Raw genomic sequence first — 22,451 nt, 5'->3', positions numbered from 1 at the left:
GTTTTCATGTTATTGGAGGTTCCATACCCCTTTAGCTGCTTGGCACTGTTTGATGTGCTTAGACTTTATTCTTTGTTAGATTTTTGATACCTATTGGCTGCTACATTTTCCCCTTCATTATTGCCTGATCTTGCAAAGAAAGAGGAGGGATTATGGTGTATCTCGCAAATATAGGGCCATGTTGGTCCTGAGTGGTTGAATGGCTTCATGGGAAGTGTATAATCCTCACCTCTGTGTCCTTACTAGAACTTAACATTCTTCACGTGTAAGCAAATAAATGTACACTTTTTATCCTAAATGTCCTAGATATTCCAATAAAATAACTAATTGTGCACATGGTGTCTCCAAATTGCAGTCCTTTGCTGACTCCATTTAGCATCGCTGTGTTGAGGCACTTGGTTTGCCATGCACCACTGTACAAACTGACTAAAGGATGGAATAATACATTCAACTTCTCCAAAAATCTGGAACGGCTATATTATAAGTATCTAGAGTAAATGTAAGGAAAATAATTTACAAGTGTCAGGACTCTTGAATATGGTTTATATGTGTAAGTTACACTCAGGCAATGTCTTATTCGAAGAGATGAGTAATCAGTTTCTTTTGTGCATTCTATGTACTATTCTGCATTATGTTCACATCTGTGGAATAGCCTTTTCTGAATCCCTGTTAGCACTTCACAAATGAAACTAAATATAAGTGAACAATTGCGCACATGCATTGTCACCATAACATTCACTCACCTACAGAAAATATGCGGTTGGAACAGACTCAGGCCATAGGTCAGAGACCACATGGTCCTGTCAAATGCCTGTTTTATGTACCTGTGTCTGGCCTGGGTTCATGCCATTGCCATTACATTCTTTTTTGACAATATATCAGAAATATTATTTGCAAGAAAGAGGAGGGGTTAGAGTGTCTCTAACAGATATAGGCCCTCATTCCGACCACCAGGGTGGAGGGCAACGGAAGCACCGCCAACAGGCTGGCGGTGCTTCCACGGCTATTCTGACCGTGGCGGTAAAGCCGCGGTCAGAAAAGGGCAGAAAAGGGTTTTCCCCTGGCCCAGGGAATCCTCCATGGCCATGGGGATTCCGACCCCCTTCCCGCCAGCCTGTTCCTGGCGGTAAAACCCGCCAGGAACAGGATGGCGGGAACGGGTGTCATGGGGCCCCCTAACAGGGCCCCACCATGATTTTCACTGTCTGCTATGCAGACAGTGAAAATCGCGACGGGTGCTACTGCACCCGTCGCACCCCTGCAACTCCGCCGGCTCCATTCGGAGCCGGCTTCCTCGTTGCAGGGGCTTTCCCGCAGGGCCGGCGGGCGATCTTCTGGAGATCGCCCGCTGGCCCAGCGGGAAAGTCAAAATGACCCCCGTGGTCATTTGACCGCGGTGCGGTCTTTGGGCGGTTTCCGCCCGGCGGATGGCGCCCGCCGCCTGCCGGACTCGGAATGAGCCCCATAGTGTCATGTTGGTCCTGATTGGTTGAATAATTTCATGAGAAGTGTAGATTGTTGTCTTTAACTGTTTTTATTGGGTGTTGTACATTATTCAGTAAAGGTTGAGAAGTATAAACATCGCCTCTGTCCTTAATATAACTGAAAATTCTTCACACAGTAGAAAGCACATCTTAAATAGTTTATCCTCAATGGCCTGAGTTCATGGCCATTGCCATTATCTGCTGCTGTGGCTATGTAGTAGTGTTTGGTATGGAAGCTTGACAGCGATACTATTTCTTTGTTTATTTTCGCCATGTGACTTGAGGTGGCCTCTCAGTCAATGGGCTGTCTTTTGAAGGGAATGCTCTCCTGATCACAAAGCAATGCCCCATGGATATGGAAACATGGGGGCATATTTATACTCTGTTTGTGCCAGATTTACGTCATTTTGTTTAAGCGAATCCAGCGCAAACTTAACTCCCTATTTATACTTTGACGCTAGGCACGTCTAGCGCTAAAATATTGGAGTTGAAGTCATTTTTTGCCTGCGGGAAACTACCTTGCGTCAATGAAATGTAAATTAGGCATTCCCGGGCAAAAATTACTCAAAGGCCCTAGCCCCTTATTTATCCTCCCAGGCAAAAATCATGCACAGGAGGAGGAGGGCCTTAAATAATGGCGTTAAGCCTACTTAGCACCATTATTCAAAGCCTGAGTCAGGGCAGGCATTAGGGGACCTGTGGGCCTTTTTCCATGGTCAGAGACCATGGAAATAGCCCACAGGTGCCCTTCCCTGCCCCCAGGGACACCCCCACCCACCTGCACCCACACCTGGAGGACACCTAGGGATGAGGGGACCCATCCCAGGTAAGTCCAGGTAAGTATTTTTTTTTTTTTTTGCAAAGCGCCCTGGGGGGCTAACTTGGGCCCCCCTACATGGCACTGTGTCCAAAGGCAGGGGGGGCATGACTTTTGTCTTTACTTAGACAGGAATCATGTCCATGGGGGTTGTGTGTGGAAATAATGACGCTAATCGGGTTAGAGTCATTTTTTTACTATAACCTGACTGGCGCCATTCTTTCACGCACAACCTCCAGTTTCCCCTACGCCTCCCCCACCCGGTTAGTGTCAATAATTTTTATGCTAACTTGGCCTTACTGCCGGTTAGAGTCATAGCTTAAATATGACGCCTGGCTGGCGTCCAGGAATGGCGCTAACCAGCAGTATACTTTTTTAAGCAAACCTGCCGTAACACAGGTTTGCGTCAGAAAGTATAAATCTGGCCCATAATGTGTACAATGCAAAGAATGAGGTATAAAACGTTTCACAGAGTCTTGATAGGGTCACCACACCTCTGTGATTTATTTGGATGAATAAAGCATGTTCATGATTGTTTTGCTGTTTATGAACCATAGAGATTCAAATGGCAAGTATACATTGACAAGCAATGAAGAATGTCATAACACATTACATTCAGGGACCCTAACATAAATGAATAGATAGGAAAATTGTCATATTTTACTGTCTGCGGTTTGTGTGATTATATGTTAGAATGATGCCTTTGTCATTTGTCAATAAATTTAATTTGTTCTGCCACACTCTTGTTGACATTTCATTGTTATCTCTCTACAGAACGTCCACAGTTGAATTAAAATCCAAGCACCATGGTAAATGAAACCACTGTAGAAGACTTTCTGCTATTAGGTTTCTCAAAAAACAAAAACCTACAGATCTTGCTTTTCTTCGTGTTTTTGATATTCTACATTCTAACGTTGCTTGGAAATCTACTGATCATTGTGACAGTAAAAGGAGATTCATCTCTTCACTCACCCATGTACTATTTCCTAGGTAACCTGTCATTTGTTGACTTGTGCTACCCATCTGTCTCTGCCCCTAAGATGCTTGTGAACTTTTTATCTGAGACAAAAAACATCACTTACAATGAATGTATGTCTCAAATATTCTTCTTCCATTTCTTTGGCTGTGTGGAAATTTTCATCCTTACAGTCATGTCTTTTGATCGATATGTGGCTATATGCAATCCTTTGCGTTACACTACCATCATGGACAGGCGGATATGCAGCTTACTGGTATTTGCTTGCTGGGTTGGTGGAGCTGTGCACTCCACAGCACAGGTTCTTTCAATGATGACGTTGCCATTTTGTGGGCCAAAGGAAGTTGACCATTTCTTTTGTGATATCCCGCCATTGCTTACGTTAGCCTGCACTGACACTTTCGTTATTGGAGCCTTGATTATATCTAACAGCGGACTGATCTCACTGGTGTGTTTCCTCATACTGATCATTTCTTACACGTTGATCCTACACACAGTAAGAGGACGCTCATCCGAAGGGAAGCGTAAGGCCCTTTCCACATGTGGCGCCCACCTTACTGTTGTTACTATATTTTTTGGACCCTGTGTCTTCATTTACCTGAGACCCGCCACCACATTTTCACTGGATAAGATAGTTTCAGTTTTCTATGCTGTTATAACACCAATGCTTAATCCTATCATTTATACTTTGCGTAACGCAGAAGTGAAATTAGCCATGAAGAAACTTGTGAGCAGAAGAATATGTTTGTCATCGTATAGCACAATGAGGAAATTGTGTATGTCTAGCAAGTAACTTGCATACAAGATCTTTTGCCGAAAATTGTACAATATGCTTACTGCTTACTTTCTCCAAACAACAAACTCCGAATTCCTTATGGTATAACATCCCACACTAAGGGCACAGGTTTAGAGTGGGAGTCCATTCTGCTAGAGCATTCTATTCACAAGAGATGATTTACCAGTCTCTCCACAATTAGGTTATTCACTCACACACAACTATAAATCATACCATAAGGCTCTTTCTGTTGATGCGCTGTGGTCCTTAAAATGATTTCTTGCCAGCTGTATACGGGAAGCAGGACAGACTGAAATTAGTAACTAATTTAATCAATGCAGGCCCCTGCTTATCTGCGATCATCCGACGTACGGACTTCCTAACTCACCAAAACTAGAGGATGGCAAAGTGCAAGATAAACATTTATGGTTTCAGAAAGTGTCACCTCTGACTTCCCTCCCCCAATCAGGAAGGTCATATCCAGGTAAACACACACGTGAAACGTGTTCAGTGGCAATACAGCGCACTTTATCCCTTTTATTGTTTTGTAGGAGAAACCAGAATAGAAGTGCATATCACATAGCAACATCGATAAGAAATGAAAATTAAGGTAGGTTAAAGACCTGAGACGCAGATTTGTCTGGAACGTATGATCCAATGGCATAATTGTGCCCCCAATAGTTTAGGAGGGTACTTTCCTGCATGAAAATTAATCTGCAAATCCCTTGGTCAGCTGTCCATAGGAACACTGATACACTTGGTCACACTTTGGTTGGTGCATTCTAAAACTATAACATGACATGTTTTAAGACCATACAGATGTAGAAGATTCGCCACTGTTATGAGAAAATGTCCCTTTGCGCCTGGTCAACCCCTTTTTTGCTAAATTTGCATTGCTGGTTTTAAGACTCTGCACCCTGGGGCACTGCTGTCCAGTGTCCAGTATGTGTGCCCTGACACAGAAAGCATGCAGAAAATGCCTACTACCTGAATGGTGTAATTAACTCTCTTACACAGGCATAGTAGATGGTGTGAAAACTGCACCCATGTACCATCCACTGGCGTGACAAGGAAAACATGGCTTCAGGCCTACCATTGTAGCCTGACTGCTGAAGTGTAAAACCTGCAGTGCAATTTGTTAAAATAAAAGAACCTTTTTTTGACAGGCAAAAACCTCCCTTTGAATATTGCTCAGACACTCCTATGTAGGCTGTGTAGACCATAAGGTATGGTGTATCGTATTTAAAAGTGGGACATGTAGAAAATGAATCTTACTTAGAAGGCTAATTTCAATTAACTCTACACCTTTTCCAAGCATGTGCTAAGCCCAGGAAGATGTGCAAAAGGGGAGTCAAGTTCCTCCCAGGAACATACTAGGTTGACTTTTCTAAACTCAACAGAATCTGAAGGGTGGGGGCCTGAGCCCTACTGTTGATACTACTATGTCAAATCTTGCAAGACTGGTCTGTCTGAAGCACATATAAAAGTTTTGTGCCCTTCAAAAAGAGCAAACAGGATGGCAGGACAATTTGTATGTATTCCCCATCCGACTGCTAAAGGACCCTTCTTTTGACTAATCAGACTTCTGTCTCTGGGTTTGTTGTGGGTACAATGTCTGTTTCAAACTGAGGGACATATTTATAAGCCCTGGTGCAAAGCAGCGCAGCAAGTGACCATACTGCTTTGCGCTGCCTGTGCCACAGGAAAAGAGCAGAAATGTGCTCTATCTACAAGATGCAGCTAATTTCAGTCCTGTCCCCCTGCCCTGGCGCACAATGGGCCTCCTAGTGCTGATGCAGACACCCTTGCACATGGTGCAAGGATGCCTGCCTTGCAAAAAAGATTGTTTCTGTGCAGGAAGGGACACCTTCCTGCACAAAAATAATCCATGGAGGTTTTTCCTCTTTCTATGCATGCTGCAGGATACAGCTCACATAGAAAGAGGAAACAACTGGGAGAAATAAAGATATTTCTCCTTGTTGTGCCTCCCCTAGGGAGGTGTAAGATTTTGACGCATTCCAGGGTTTACAATGCCATGTAAATATGGGAATGTGCCAAAATCCATGGGTGTTGCATGGGAAAATCCACACCCATGGGATGCCTCTCTGACACAGTGTAAGGCACCACTGCAGCTTGCACTGCATTGCCTTAAACCATACCCACAAGGCCATGAAAAGCCACACAAAGTGTGATATGGGCCTGCACTAAGCAATGCTGGTGGGTCCGGTGGTGCACAGGAATTGTAAGTAAGCCTTTGGACTTTAGTCTTAGATGTGGGAGGATACTAGGATTATAGCAACACTAAAATATGATGGACGTAATGCTGAACATTGTCCAATATTCACACACAGTCACATATCTGGGTTAATCCCATCTTTTTTTTGCTTCCCATGTCAACCCATTTTGTATCCAGCCATGTGAAATCAGTCTTGACTCTGATCCTCATGGGAACAGTCCAGCCTGAACTGCCAGACCAGGTCCTTCCTTGATTGGAAACAAGCATCCTGGAACTGGTTTCACAATATCACTCCTCGTCAGCCAGGCTAGCTTGAATCCAATGGCACAGTGAGCACGAGACCCACGTCTGAGCATACCCTTCCCACTTAGGGTGACAATAGCAGCACAAAACAATGATGGACAGAATGCTGAACATTGTCAAACATTTAACCCAAGTCACAGACCTGGGTTAAATCCATTGTTTTTTGCTCACTATGCCACCCCAGTTTGGACCCAGCCATATGCAAATCAGTCTTCATCCTGCCCTCCACGGAAACAGTCAAGGCCAAAATGCCAGGCCAGGTCCTTCCTGGATTGAGAACAAACATCCTCCGATTGGTTCAGAGTATTACACGTTATCAGCCAGGCTTGCTTGAATCCAGTGGCACAGTGAGCACAGCAACCACGTCTGGGCATGCCTTTCCAACTTCGGGTGACTATAGCAACACAAAAGGATAACGGACGGAATGCTGGACATTGTCAAAAATTCACCCCCAGCCACAGACCTGGCTTAAATCCATAGTTTTTTTGCTCACCATGCCACTCCAGTGCAAACCCAGCCATATGCAACTCAGTCTTGACCCTTCTCACCATGGGAAGCGTCCAGCCCAACTGATAGACTAGATCCTCAAGCTAGCCTAACTAAAAAAGGATCTGGCAATTCGACCTGGAATGGACTTTGCTGTTGCCTTCTGTCTGCTCTCATGAGGTCATGGGGGCCTTGGAATTGTATTCCAAATAATATTTGGGCACCAAAAACATTTCAGGAACTTTTTCTAAGCATTTGCTCCAGAGCTTCAAGAGACCAACAAAAATGACAAAGTGGCTTTCCAGATGGTACTTAATTTGTTTTTAACTTCCTTTCTCTCTGTCCCTAGCAGGGCCATTCTACTTGGTGTATCTGATCCACGCTTCAAAGCTGTTGGCCTCAAAACTTGCGTAGGTCCTGATCTACTGTGACTGTTGACCACAATTGACAATTTGCACTTGTTGGCGCTATTTTCACTTAAATCTTTAAAAAATAATATCACCACTTACCTTCATTGGATTTTGATCATTTTGGTGTTATTTTGCATAAACAACGTATTCACTGTTTTTTCGATTAGTGTGGAATTTTCATTGCACTGTGTTTTATACTTTTTAACTTGTAAACAGTTTCTGGTATGCCTAAATGCTTTACACTTTCTCTCTAAATTAAGTCTGCCTGCCCTGTGCCACAGCTACCAGGGTTGAACTCAGGGCTATATTACTGCAACCTCTGACTGCACCCAACAAGATAGTGACTTTATCACCTGTAGTGGATACCAATTCACCCCAACTAATAAACCACTTTCTCACAAACCAAGCACATTATTGTTTCCACCTCCTGCAGCAGTAAGAGTGGATCCCTGTCACTCCCCTTTAAGTATGAAGCAAAAACATGGGGGCAGAATGATAAAACTGTGGATTCCTACAGTTTCCTCATGATGCACCCACATTGAAAGAAGTCTCAAATATTGAGAGAGTGAACATGAAGGAAACTAATTACTGTTCATCAGCCCAAGCTAAATGGGGACGGTTACAAAACTATATTTTGCGAACTTTATCTTCCATGAGTGCTAGGGTAAATCCTGCTCCGTCCAGTGTGGCTATCTGGTATTCAAGATGAATTATTTTTCCACCATCCACCTGCACAGTAAGTGACGTTGTTGTATTTCAAATTTTCCATCTGCAAGGTAAGTGACATCACTTGATTTCCCATCATCCATCGCCACACAAAGTGACATCACCGGATTTCCCATCACCTATCTGCACAAGAAGTGACAACTGGATTTCCCATCATCCATCTGCACAGAAAGTCACATCACTGGATTCCCCATTATCCATCTGCACAGGAACTGACATCACTGGTTTCCCGTCAAACCTGTCTTTACTAACTGGAGACTGGAACATGGATGCACAGCAGACACATGCTGGAGGACCCCCCTCCGCTACTCCACCACAACCCTCCATGCCCTAAACCCCAGTTGTATCTCCCAGCACTACTGCCACGTCTTGTGCCCAACACTGAAGGTTTATTCTCCTGCACAACCTGACATTTCTCATGTACCCTCCTGCACCCACCTCACTCCCCCCACACACCTCACACACCAAACACACTCAGCAATCAAGACCACATATAGGTGACCCCATACCACCACACCCCTCCCTGTTCTGCATATTCCTCAACACTCGCTCCCTCGCTAAGCATGCAAAATTGAAATTTGGCATCTGGCACATGACCTCTCACCGGACTGGTTCCTGAATAAAATCTGGCTGACTCCCTTGTCAGGTACAGTCATCGACATGGTGCTTCCACCCCTGGATACAAGATGACAAGATAGGACAAGACAAACAAACCTGAAGGGGTAGAATTGCGATAATCATCAAAGCACCACGAGCCACATGACTACTTGACCTTCAAATTCCTCATCACCACCAGCTACACTCTGAATGGTCCCCTCGTCTACCACCCACCCCGATCACACTCCAACTTCAGCAGTGCCATTGTCGTCTTTGCCAGACCCACCAGATCCTCAACTCTAGCACCTTCATCATCCTCAGTGACCTCAGCTACCACCTGGGTGAACTCACTGATCCCAACACAACAAACCTCCTCGAGAACCTGTCCAACTCGTACTCTCCCAGCGAGTAGAAGGGCCCACACATGCCGCTGGGCACTTACTAGACCTGATCTTCACCCGCTTCAGCAGCATCACAGTAGACAAGCCCAAACTGATCACCTGTCCATACCATCACTAACCTCAGCATACCCATCCCACACCAAAGCAGAAACACCATCTACAAATCTTCCCAAAGGACTGTACAAGATCTCAGAAGCATACTGGTCTTCTGAACTCCTACACCACTGTCCTCGACACAACAATAACCTCTCCAAATCCATTTCCAGTTTCAACACCTGGATCACCTCCAGCACATATACCCTTCTTTCTCTCAAATCCACAAAACCAAACCACAAGCACAGTTCTTCTGTGGTACACAGAAGAACTCAGTCTCACCAAAGCCACTACAAGCAACTTGAACGCAGATGGAGTCACAGCAACACCAACAAGAACACCTACAAATCAATCCTAAGGTGCTACCATCTGCAAATTGGAGTCACCAAACACTCCGTGCTCACCCACTGCATCAGTAGCAGCACCAACATTACCAAGAAAATCTTTGTCATAATGAAAGACTGTACTTCTCCAGCGGCAAGCTCCAACAGTGTACCCCCCCAGACCTCTGCACCCAGCTGTCCCTATTCTTCAGTAACAAGGTCACTAGCTTCTGCAAAAACCTTGAGGCCTAACTGGACCCTTCCACCCTCACAGCCCAACTGCCTATCTCTACAAACACCCAGAGGACCACTCTAACCACCTGGTCCACCATCAGCACCCAAGAAACTACAGCAACCATAGTCCATACACTCCAGAGCACCCTCAGACACCTGCTCTCACCATGTCTTTATCAGCACAGCCCATGGCCTGATCTTGAATGACTCAATCATCACAACAACCTAGCTGGGTGCCTGGGAATACACCACTGTATTGCCTCTCCTCAAGAAATCCTCAGCAGTCCTGAAGACACTAGCTAGCTATCATCCTATCTCTATGCTATTGTATCCGTCAAAAGTCAAGGAAAAGATGATAAACAAACATCTAGCCATTCACCTCCTCAACAGCACTCAATCTGGATTCAGGCCCAACCACAGTACAAAGGCCACCTTCATCACGGCCATGAAAAAACTTCCTGATGATGATGGACAGAGGTGTCACTGCAACCTCATCTTACTGGAACTTTCTGTAGCCTTTGTCACCATCTCCCACCCCATCCTTATGCAACAACTGTAAGAAGCTGGCATCCAAGGTCCTACACTTTGCTGGATTTGCCCCTTCCTGATCAGCTGCATCTAGTTAGTCTGCCTGGTCCCCTTCTCCTCAGACCCATCAACCTCATCTGTGGAGTTCCACAAGAGTCCTCACTCAGCCCCATTTCGTTCAACACCTACATGACCCCACTTGGCAGCATCATCTGCACCCATGGAATCAACATCATAGCCTATGCTGACAATATAATACTCATACTCATACTCTCCCTCTTCGACAAGATGACAAAATCTCAGACCAATTTTTATGCCTGCATGACCAAAGTAACAAGATGGATTAAACCCTACAGCCTAAGCTCAACACAGACAAGAAATAAGTAGTTATATTTGACAAAGACACCTCGCTCTGGGACTCCTTCCAGCAGCCCACACAAGGAACCTCAAAACAGAAATCGACAACTGATTCATCATGACCAGCCAAGTGAATGAAGTCTCTGTCTTTTGCTTCCACACATTCAAGATGCTCAAGAAGATCTTCAAATGTCTCTCCACCAACACTCACAGAACCGCCATCCAAACCCTCAACACTAGCAAGCTGGAGTACGGCAATGCACTCTATGCCTGAATCAACCCTCAACTGACCCAGACCGTACAAAACTCAGCAACTAGGCTCACCCTCAACCTCCCACCTGTACACAGACAAAGCCTTACACAACATTGGCCCCACATACCTCAACAACTGCATAAACTTCCACAAACCTAACATGCAATTCTGTGCAGCCGGGTTCCTACTCACATACCGCCCCCTTGCCTCCATATATGGAGTGGCAGCTCTGGCAGTCATGCCTTCTCCTACTTTCCTCCTAATGTCTGGAACAACCTGCCCCTGCACATAAGAATATCCTACTCAGTTCTTGAATTATGCAATAAACTAAAGACCTGGGTTTTCACCTAGACCTGTCCCTGGCTCAATCCATACAGCTCCTACTTCAGCACCAGTATATTCACCTGGGGGAGTTGTGGGGTATACAAATACACATAACAATTAAATAGCGTGGCTTGATCTTTGAGGAGGTAAAGGGAGGATTAAGACAGTTGTTTTCCCAAAGACTAGTCTACTCTCTCTGGGTGAGAAATTGAAGATGCTAAAGCATTGCAGGAATGTACTCTTATGGCAACAATGCATATCACTATATAAAGAATTCTGTTTGAAGGTTCTTCTAGTTCTCCTGTTGGTTGTCTGATTTCACTACACATTGCTAAGGAAGAAATTTGATAGTTGCACAGTTATAATGGTAATATTATATAGATCAACGGAAGAGGAAGGTGCTCAGGTTTACAATCCTTACATTCCTACACTATCACCTTTGTCAACCTCACAAGGCTTAATGGAACTAGATAGAGACATGCACCTGTCCTTGTGAAAGACTGCTGCCAAATCTTCAATGTATATCAGCCAGCAGATACACCCCCTGGGGATAAGGTGACTGCTGCTGATACCCACCTGTACTCAGCCAGTTGCAGAAACATGCCTCCAAAGATTGTAAGCCTTTATATTTGGAAACGTGCAACAAAGAAAAGAATTACGGCTCACAAATGGTTCAACGGGATCCCAGCAAGAAAGCAAGGCAGAAAGAATAGTTTGTATCCCAGAGAGATAGCGTGGAAGAGTGACCATGGGTTCAAGGGTTCCTGCTAAAAATGTGGAAAAGACACTATTGGAGGAATATAGTTATCAAGGATCGAAGAAGTCCCGATAGTTCACTGACATGAATGCATTTATGTTTTAAACTTGGGGACAGAATGTAGACTAGTGTAGGATTGTTTGAGATTATTTGTTTGAATTTGAAGGAAGTGTTGAACACCATGACAAATTTTAAATAAGATTGTCTGGTTCACATCATTCATAGCCCATTTGTTGAATAAAGGGAGTGATTGCAAGTCAAACACATGAGGATGGAAATGTTTAGTGTATTTCTTCTCAGGTTTTTTTCTCCTATTTCTCCTACCGAGTAGCGCACATACGGTGATGGACTTGTGCTGCTGTCTTCATTCAGCAAGAATTCAGTTGCCACCTTGCCTCAACCCTGTGTTAATGTCACAGTCTTTCTAAACAGTGTTACACATCCCACCCCACATGCCTTGTCAGGATATGTTCTTCTTCATTGTTAGTGGCTGGATACTGGTAGAGTTAAGAATACACCTACCACTGGCAGTAGACCCCCAACACAGGGTTGTGCCCAGTCAAGGTCCCACGAAGTTGCCCCTGCTTCTAACCCGTAGTAGCTTGGCAACGAGCAGTCAGTCCTAGCTTAGGAGACAGGTATGTAAATCTTTTAAATACACCAATACAGTAAATAAGTAAGACACAGCACTCAATAAAAAGCGCACACCAATTTATAACAATAGTAAATATGTTTATCTTTAAAATGACACCAAAACAACAAAAATCCAATATAGATAACCAGAGATTTGAATTTTTAGAGATTAAGAGTAACTAGCGCATAGAAGCCAAGAGAGCTTAGAGGGAAGGTTGCACTGGACCAGGACACAGTCAAGTGTTCCAGCTGCCTGCAATGTAACACTTTATACTTACTTCCAGAAGTGTTTCTTGATGCAGGAAAGTAGTCCACAATCCAAATCCAAGGTTCCAGAATCTCTGAGTTGCTCCTTGGGTTGTTGGAACTACATTTCCCACAATTCACCTGGTCAAATCCTTGCAAGTCCACTGGACGCACTCCAGGCTGGGGACTTTTGTGGAAGTTTGCTGCAGGAAAGTGGGACACTACCCCAATCCAAGGTTCCAGGGAAGCACTTTTATCCTGTTGCTTTCAGGGACACCACTCCTGAGTCCTTTTTGAAGCAAGGCAAAATCCTTTAGGTTGTTGTTCCAGTGTGCAACAGGAGCAGCACTTCAGTGTGTAGTCCTCTGGGTTTCAGACGAGGGTTCCAGCAGGGAAGTCCTTCTTCTTCTTATGGTTTCAGGTAGCAGATCTGAATTCCAATGCAGATTAGCCACTTTTATTCAATCATCTTGAGGGACAGTCACTGGGGATTCTTGTCCAATGAGCTGCAGGATACAACCCAGAGGAATGACAACTTCTCCAAAGTGTGGCATCTTCTTGTCCCATAAAGAACTGCACTTTAGCATTCCATGATAGATGATTTCTCTCCAGAGGAGAAGGATCGGGCTAAACCAACCCCCCTGGTGTACTCATTTCCATCAACGCCTCCCCTGGACATCTGCACATTCCTCTCTTAAGCTATCTGTGAGTTACAGGATTAGAAGGCAGACCTATTTACACTTTTTTCTGACTGTTATTCTTTTGAATCCTCAGCTTGCTTCATCCAGCCCCCTTCCTGGCTTGAATGTCCCATCTGCCTCCCCCCACTATCAGATAACCTCTGCTCAGAGCAGGCCACTTATCACCTAATCAAAACAACTTGGCTAATCCTGTTAGGGCTGAACTGAACATGCAGGAGATACCACTAGCAGGCTGGAATTTGGTTTCCAGAGAAGAAAGTCTTATAACTTATTTTCTGTAAAAGTTATGATAAATTCACCAATGGCAAATTAATTGTTGCATTTATCATTACCATTCATTTGAGTCCGCTGATGAAATTTGTATGTTTTTCAGAGCCATATATAGGCTTACGAATCATATTTCCATTATAGCCTATGAAGCTGACTTTCTACAATGGGGGAAATGAAAAGGGGCAGTTTCTCCCTCACCAGGGGATTTAAAACATATTTTATAATGTCCCTGCTTATACTTACATGGCACCCTACCCCTGGGGCATCTAGGGTAGACCTTGGGGGACTTATATGTAAAAATAAGGTAGATTAATACTTTGCAAGTACCTTTACTTCAAAAGTCAAATTTGCATTCATTTTACATTTTAAAGACAATCTGCAAAGCAGGGCTGCCTTTACAAATGGCAGCAGGCCCACAGCAGTGCACCCTCCAGTGCAGGAAATCTATTGTGCCTCTAAATTTCCAGGCCCTATTATGACTTATTATGACTTATAGGTAGTTTGGATTCCCCTTACCTTATTATCTACTAGGGACTTATAGGGTATGTCATTGCCAATTGGAATTGCAACACTATCATTGGATCATATACCTTTTATTCAGAGCAGAGCCCAGGGCACAGTCAGGGTCAGTTGCCATCAGTATCAGTCAGAAATATTTGGTGAACATGCTAAAACTGTGACCTCCTCACATTCATAGTTCAGTTTAGACTTTTAATAATGATTGCCCATTACCCTTGGAAAATATGGGTTACGACAATTTGCATTTTGCAAGCTTCTTACAACAGGCCTCAAATGTGTATGTGTCATTACTCAGTTATACCAATCACAACCTACCAACTGCTACATTTATTCACAATTTCAGCTGGTGAGTTCTGCTGAAATACTGTGTGTGTCAGATGTAAGGGGATCCCTGATAAATCAGTGTTATTTACTCTTTTGACATAAAATACTTACTTTGCCTAATCATCAATTGGGCCACCAATGCACACAGAATAAGACCTAAACAGATTGTGCTGTACATGGCCTAGAATATACACTACACTTATTTTTTGGATTGCTTACAGAAGCTTTATCTAGTAATTTGATGTTACCATTACGTACAACACCCATTAGAAGACAACACACACATAAATGGGCTTTGAGTCAGTCCTCCAGCTATTGGCTCATTAGGAAGAGCCCCTAACAGACATTTGCACAGTAGGTTGTCTATCACGTTTTGGAAACAGCATTTCACAAATGTTTACATTGGTTTCCTTTAAATTTACATTGTTGATTTTCAGACCCCATCCTGGAGGCCATGGGGCAAACAGGAGCTTCTGGGCCTCAGCCAGTGGGGTTGGGTTGTTTGTCTCTAATGTCCAGGAGCTGTTGTAAATTGCTCTGTAATTTGCATTGAGTACAACTCCTTCAGGCTTGACTTTCAGTGCCTGAAATGGCGAGCAGTCACGGGCTTCTCGGGGAGGGTAGTGTGGGGGCACAGCAAGCTCAGCATTCAACAAACACTCAGCAGCATAATAAATGCTGTCTTTAGGGTAGTGCATTCACTGCTGCCAAACCTGGCTCCAAGCCTGGGGGGCACTGCTTTTTAAAAATATCTTATGTAGTTAAGGGCACCCTCTAGAAATCATTGTGCGCCCATCAATTTCTACGTAGTAAAAATAATGTCAAGATGACTCTGGTGATTAATGTATGTGCTGGAGAGATCTATGGTTTGTCTAGTCACCTTTGTGGCTCAATATAAGTAACATAGAATGTTATTGTGCCTTTTGCAAAGCACAAAGTGTACAGTGCAGATCACAGATCTGTTTTTTATGTAGATAGCTCAGTGGGTTACTGACTTCATCACAGAATCTATAATCCTCCTGATATAGCACAGTTGAGCTATTGGCATCAAAGAGGGACATGTAACCTCAAGACACAGGCTTAAAATCTTACTGTTTTTAACTCGTTCACTAATTTAAGATTGCTAAAAAGGTTCCTTTGGGTAGTAATGAATTCTGATTAGTGCAGATAATCCCAAACACTGCACTACATTTTAAATCCTGAGTTTGTTTCTCCAGACAAATCAGTCTTTACTTGACATAAAATGCTTACCAATATTGATGTGTGACTCCTACACCTTTTAACCCTCACTGTTGTATGTAACATTCCTTGTACATTGACTTACACACTTGAATGATTCATTGTCTCTGCTTAGGCTTTAGGCACAGGTGCAATGCTCCCCACTCTCAGGAAAAGTATCTGCTCAGTCCAGTCCCTCATTCTTAATGTTCTGACCAATGTGAGTCCTTGTGGCAGGCCTCTACTAGACTTCAGCACACATTAGTCTGTGCCCTTCCTCCATTCAAGGAAGAGGCACCATCCACAGGTGTGCCTGCTCTCAGTTCCTGTCTTAAGTTCAGATGCGCGGAAAGAGAGAGCAGGTGCAGCAAAGTCAAGAGGTTGAACCTGTCACGATTGCAGGCTATCTTCAGAGCATTGGTCCTATACCAGGCATAGCAAATCTGTGGGACATTGGAGTTCATGGGTCACCGCAGGGTCCTTCTTTCATATGTGCTTGCTGTTGAGTCATTGTCTATACTAGTAGGTCTCACTATCAAGGTGGCAATGCAGTCTGCTTTGGTTCTCGATTCCATATGTCAGTTTTGGGCTGCTTTAATGTGCTTGACAGGTTCAACTGATACATATTATTCTGATGGGATGCACTTAAGGTTAGCATCTTGGGCAGCTGCATTCAGGGTCATGATGATGTAGTATGCTTTGGGAAACACTCTGAGCAGGTGCTGTGGGCTACCCATTTCAGATTCACTTTTGGCACACTTTAGACATGCGCAATAGGCTTAAAAGTATTCAGTTTCAGTGGTGCAGTCTGCTGAGGCACACTCTGGGTAAGTGTCACATGTAAACCACCTCAGAGTCCATTTGAACACCCTTCAAAAGAGTGTTACAAACGTTTCAACAGTTTTTGCAGTGATACAATCCATTCTGGCACAGTTTTGGCAAGTGCTGCAGATCCTCCACTTCAGCAGTGATGATAGGCTCAGATCTGGAAGCATGCCACTCATGGTTTTTGGAATCTTTGGCAGATACCACCCTCAGCTCTGGGGTCAACCAGTTCTTGTACATGTTGGGAACCACTCTTCCTCCGTGATTAGGTTACTCCTTCCTTTTTTCTAAGACAAGGTTCTCCTAGGTGCTTCAGGATAGGGAAAACACCCTTCATTCAGATCAGTCTCCAGGTAATGTTCCCTCACCTCTGGGAAGCTGGCTGTCGGGCAAGGACCAGCCTTGGGTGTAGAGCAGCACTTTTGGTACTCTGTGGAGTACCCCTTTACTTGGTCGGAGAGAACTTGGAACTACAACAATAAATGGGTCAACAGCTTCCACATTAATACAGGTGGAGTTAAAAGGGGATGTATAATTGATGTCTGTACCTTCAGAACTGATCTGAGTCTTTCTTCGTTTAATGTGTCCTTTTCAGACTGTCTTCCAGACTCAAGCTTGTTGCAGAGTCATGCTCATCACAGTAATGTTGTATCCAGGCTAGAGTAGCCAACACAGAAGCTGAGAGGGGTGTCAGGATTCTGCACCTAGACATCAACAGCCACACTGTCAGTGATCAGGAAGAGAGACAAAAAGCTGGCCTCAACCCAAAATAACGTTCACATTCTAAACAATTAAAACTGCAGTCCCACACTTGACTCCCACCATCTCCCAGATGGCAGGGCAAAGGAAGAATAATCTGCAGCCCTCTGCAGCAAAATAACCTAATTGAATTTCTAAGAGCAGCAGTCTCTTCTTTTCCCACTTCAATGTTTAGATCCCCTCCCTTTAGTCTCAGGAATATCAGCAACACACTTCCCCTGTCTGGGAAAGCAACCTCATATCCATCTTGAGTACATGAACAGGTCAGGTGCTTCCAAAATTGACTTTGCAGCCCTAACTCTGAGTCACTCACACACATATCATGTACATGTTGTAGAGAGAATATCTGCATGGGGATGTTACCATTAGGATTCAGATATCCTGCAGCGGCAGAACTTTCCACTGGGGGAAAACAGGCTCTCCCTCCCTTGACACAGGTGAATGTGTCTGGTCATGACTAGTGATTCACAAAATCAAGCCATGCTACCACCACTGCTCAGTGTACTAACTGCTGACAGGGATGGTAGTCCTCTAGAGCATGTTAGCACATGTTCTTGACCTCACTCACATCAGGGGGCAGGCCCAGGCCTCTGTGCACAATCCCAATTACCATGAGGCTGGGCAAAACACCAAGCTGCCAGATACTCACAGTTAGGCCCTCATTAGGACCTTGGTGGTAAAAGCCGCCTACAGCCGTGGTGACGGCCATCAAAAGACCGTCGCTGTGGCTATCAGCTGTCCGCCGGATTATGACCATAGCCGGATTTCTGCCAGAAGGATAGCAGAAATTCAGCTGTGGCCATGCTGGCGGAAGGCGGTAAGGTAACGCTGCTGCCAGCAGCAGCGCCACTCCAGTAGACTGCCGCCGGCCATGTTATGAGAATAATACGGCCTGACGGTGTGTGCGGATGTGTGTGTGAATGGATGTATGCATGCGTGGATGAATGCTGGTATGGGTGTGTGTATGCGTGTGTGCATGTGTGAAGGGAGGGGTGTGTATGGGGGTTCTGGAGAGGAAGAGAGGGTGGGGGTAAACCTGGGGAGGGGGAGGGGGCAGGGAAGACCCCTATTAGTGACAGGGAAGGGATTCCCTGTCACTGATAGTGCCTACCGCCATGGTTTTCATGGCGGTAAGGGTGCCACGCAAACCATGGTGGTAGGCGGGGACATAATCCCGCAGGCGAGCAAGTGACGGCTGCCAGGCTGGAGAGTTAAGTCTCCAGCCCATCGATCGTTACCGCCGTGGCGGTCGGTGTGGTACTTTGGTGGTTTGGCTTAAGCCAAACCACCAATGTCATAATATGGAGAAAAGTACCACCAGCCTGTTGGCAGTACTTTTCCTCCATTTTAACTCCGACCGCCAGGATCATAATGACCCCTTTAGTCACTAGGGGCCAGGGGCATGTAACGGACATTCCCACCCCAAGAGATACTATTAGTGAATATAGCCAAATAAGAGTCCTTTTGATGAAAGCATTTTTGAAGTTGACTGTGCCTCCTGAGTTGGTGCTCCTGGCCGAGGATAAAATGCTTTGCATCAACACTTAAAGGCCCATATTTATACTTTTTTAGAGTCCCATTTATGTCATCTTTTGACGCAAAGGCGGTGCAAACTTACAAAATTAAATTATATTTTGTAAGCTTGCGCTGCTTTCGCATCAAAAGATGACACAAATAGTGCGCTTAAAAAGTATAAATATGGGCCTTAGTGGCTATTGTCATGCCACTGTTGGGTTGCTATACAGTGCATCTGGCAGTTCTTGTAATATGCTGCTGGCCACTGGTCACATTCAGGAAATCAATGCGCCTGACACCTTTTGTCATGCTTCAGCCAAGTTGCTAGTCACGTTCACCACAGCACTCAAAAAGAACAGTGTGTCCCAGGCATCGGAGAGAGGAAAACCAACAGGCTTCTTCATATTGGAGAGCATCCCCTTCAGCTCTTCCCCACTTACAAACTGCCCGTGCCATGCCAGTGCCAGCTGTGCTAACAGCACCCTCCAGTGCATTGTCAGTGCCCTCTTCACCGATAGAAGAGCCAAGCAGGTGAATCAAGTGAGAGCCTTGTGCCATTTCTAGTGCTTGAAGATGCCCAGAGCGCCCACCTCCAGTGAATCCACATCTGAGAGTTCCATGACATTGCGGAGGGTCACATGTATGTATGACAAATAGCAAGAGAGGAATGGACAGGTCCAGAGCATATAGCAGAGGGTAGCAGATGCCAGTTGGCATGGAGGACAGCATAAGTAAGCATGGTGAAATAGCAATTAAGTTCAGGTGTTAAAGAGGCCTGATACAATATGGAAAAGTGGATGCTTTTGAAACCTGCATTCCGTGAGACTGATTGGGAATTTTCTAAAGCCTGTTCCCATTCTTTGTCCTGTAGCACCCTCCCAATATCATCTTCCCACTTAGAGCGCAGTGTCAAGAGTGAGGGCTGGGTATATTCCTTGAGTGCTTTGTAGAGCCAGAAGATGAGATGCCTCTCAGTTCCCATCTCGAGCACCGTCTTGAGGACCAAGTGAGTCGGGGACTTATCATCCACTATGGACCAAAGCCATGGAAAGAATTGCAGAAATGCTCTTACACAAGGAATTGGCCTTGGGGTATCCAGTGGTCAACTCCGAGCCGGTCGAATGTGAGTAGTCGTCCCTCAGTGAAGATTTCTCCCACCATGTCTAGGGAATGCTCTTGTCAAGGGCGCAAGTCGAGCATTGTGTATGTCCCGGGGGACGGAGATGGCCCTGAAGTGGAAGAGCAGGTGTGTAAGGTGTGACATGGTGCATAAGGAAGTGAACCCTGACCATGCAGTCATGGGCTATTGTTGTGTACAGGGACCACTGAGAGTTTTGGGAATTGAAGTGCCGTAGCTGCGGCTGTCATAAGGGTACGTGACCCTTGGCCTGTCACACCTATGTTCCGCCTGCTAACCAGTGGGAAAACCACTGCAGTTGAGCCATAATATATTAGGCCTCTAGTAAGGAGCACCCAGTCCGCTCTTGCCTGTGGGCAGTTCATTTTCACCAGTGCAATGCTGTGATGCCGATCCCACCATATGAGCTTTCTCAGTAGGGTGTCAAGATCTCAGAAAAAGGAGCAGGGGGATCCCAGAGGGAGATATGTAAAATAATCTAGAAGTCTTTGATAGGGCTATTTGCACTGTTAATGCCAACAGAAGCTGCTTCCAAAAGCGCACCCAGGGTCACAAGGATAACAGAGCCCATCCCACGTTCTTGTCAACAAAATCAACAGTCAAGTGATACAGGTTTAGTTTGAGGTATAAAACCATAGTGCCATGCCAACTGAGGGTGGCACCACCCAGTAACAACTCTCACAGGGGGACGCCCTGGCATAATGGGTAGACACAGGACGCAGCCGAGTTAACGCAGAGGCCCGCCCCTAAGTGCAAGGGAGGAGAGGTCCAAGTGCACTTCACAGAGGTAGAGCAGCAGTTCGTCTGCATATAGGGACACTGCATGCAGGCGTCAGCTAGGGGAATGCCCTGTGTTTACCCCTCCCACCAGAGACAAACAGCAAGCCACTCCATCACTATCACGAAAAGGAGGGGAGAAAAAAGCGCAGCTCTGTCTTGTCCCTCTACCCACTGGGAAGACCAGTGAAATAAGCATCCCAAGTTGAACCCTGGAGATAGGCATAGTATAAGGCAACTTTGTGGACCGTAGGAACCGACCTTTTATCGACATGAGGGTCAGTATCTGGAGCAGGTACTCCCAGGTCAGCGTGTTGAATTCCTTATCAAGGTCCGGGACCAGGCAAACACATGTGGGAAACGAGCTGGGACCTGGTCCGGCACATAAAAGAGACACCTAATATTTTGGGAGGTACTCCAATAAGTCATGAAACCTTTCTGGTCATGGTGTATAAGTATGGGGAGGACCTGTGAATACCTGCCTGCTAGGGCTTTGCCTAGTATTTATAATCAGTGCCGAGAATGGCTTACAGCCAATAGGAAGCCTCATTGTAGGGTCCTTGTTGGGTTTGAGCAAGGAGATCAGTAGGAACTCGTAGAGGGAGAGCGGTAGCTCCCTGGTGTTCAGAGCCTCATTATACAACTCTGTCAATCGGCTGACTGAGTGTGCGAGGTGACCCCCTCTTAAATATAGATTTCTAATATGGGGCTTGGGAGGGTGTAACTACAAATCAGCAAAGCAAGCAGATGGCCAGGCCTAACCCCTCACTATGGACCATGGCGGTGTAGGTGCTAAAATTAAAGCATTGGGGCTGTGGCCACGCGACAGTTAAGATGGCCATCTGCTGTGAAGCTCTGGCGAATGCGGCCCCTCCACTCAAAAAATCTCAAGCATTACCGTCACTACTGCACTCCTTTGCCATGAGGATGGCTGACTGAACACCCGGTGACCCGGACCTTGAGCTCTCCGGCCCTGAATACTGCTCACTCTTCAGGATACTGGCGGGAGACCTTCGCAACCTGACACCGCCTGAGGCAGAGACCATCAGATCTCATCATAGTTGAGGACCTCCCAGCCTTTCACCTCCCCAGTACTTGTGTTTCCCCCTGTGGATGTGGGGGCCCCTTGTTCCTGATCCAGAGCAGATGCCCGCACTCTCAAGATGGCAGGGCGCCGCATCCTCAGCACTATTGGCCACTTTGCAGGGGCTGGATCTGATGGAGGAGGTCTGGTGAGTGCATGGCAATGCTGCAGCAGGGGCCCTGCTCCCTGTTGGCCACCCCACACTTCTGCCTGCACAGCAGCCACTGTGTGTGATTATCATCAGGGCCAGTCTGTGTGATAGGGTCTTCTGGCCCCTAGATGCTCTCCATCAGGCCTCTACCTTACCTGCTCAGCCAGTTCACTCTGTCTGCAACCTGTTGGGCCTTCCACTGCAGCTGAGG

General features: G+C 45.5%; 1 protein-coding gene across 1 annotated transcript; it reads left to right on the top strand.

Moving 5' to 3' along the window:
• The first annotated feature begins 3,107 nt into the window (after positions 1-3,107).
• On the top strand, positions 3,108-4,070 carry LOC138246887 (olfactory receptor 4E2-like). The gene has a single exon (XM_069201636.1). The coding sequence runs from the start codon at positions 3,108-3,110 to the stop codon at positions 4,068-4,070; it is 963 nt and encodes a 320-aa protein (XP_069057737.1).
• Positions 4,071-22,451: the final 18,381 nt, after the last annotated feature.

Source organism: Pleurodeles waltl, chromosome 7, assembly GCF_031143425.1.
Source record: "Pleurodeles waltl isolate 20211129_DDA chromosome 7, aPleWal1.hap1.20221129, whole genome shotgun sequence".
NCBI classification, from domain to species: Eukaryota; Metazoa; Chordata; class Amphibia; order Caudata; family Salamandridae; genus Pleurodeles; species Pleurodeles waltl.
The sequence above is the reverse complement of the archived record's forward strand: the minus strand, read 5'-3'. Positions and strand labels throughout refer to the sequence as shown.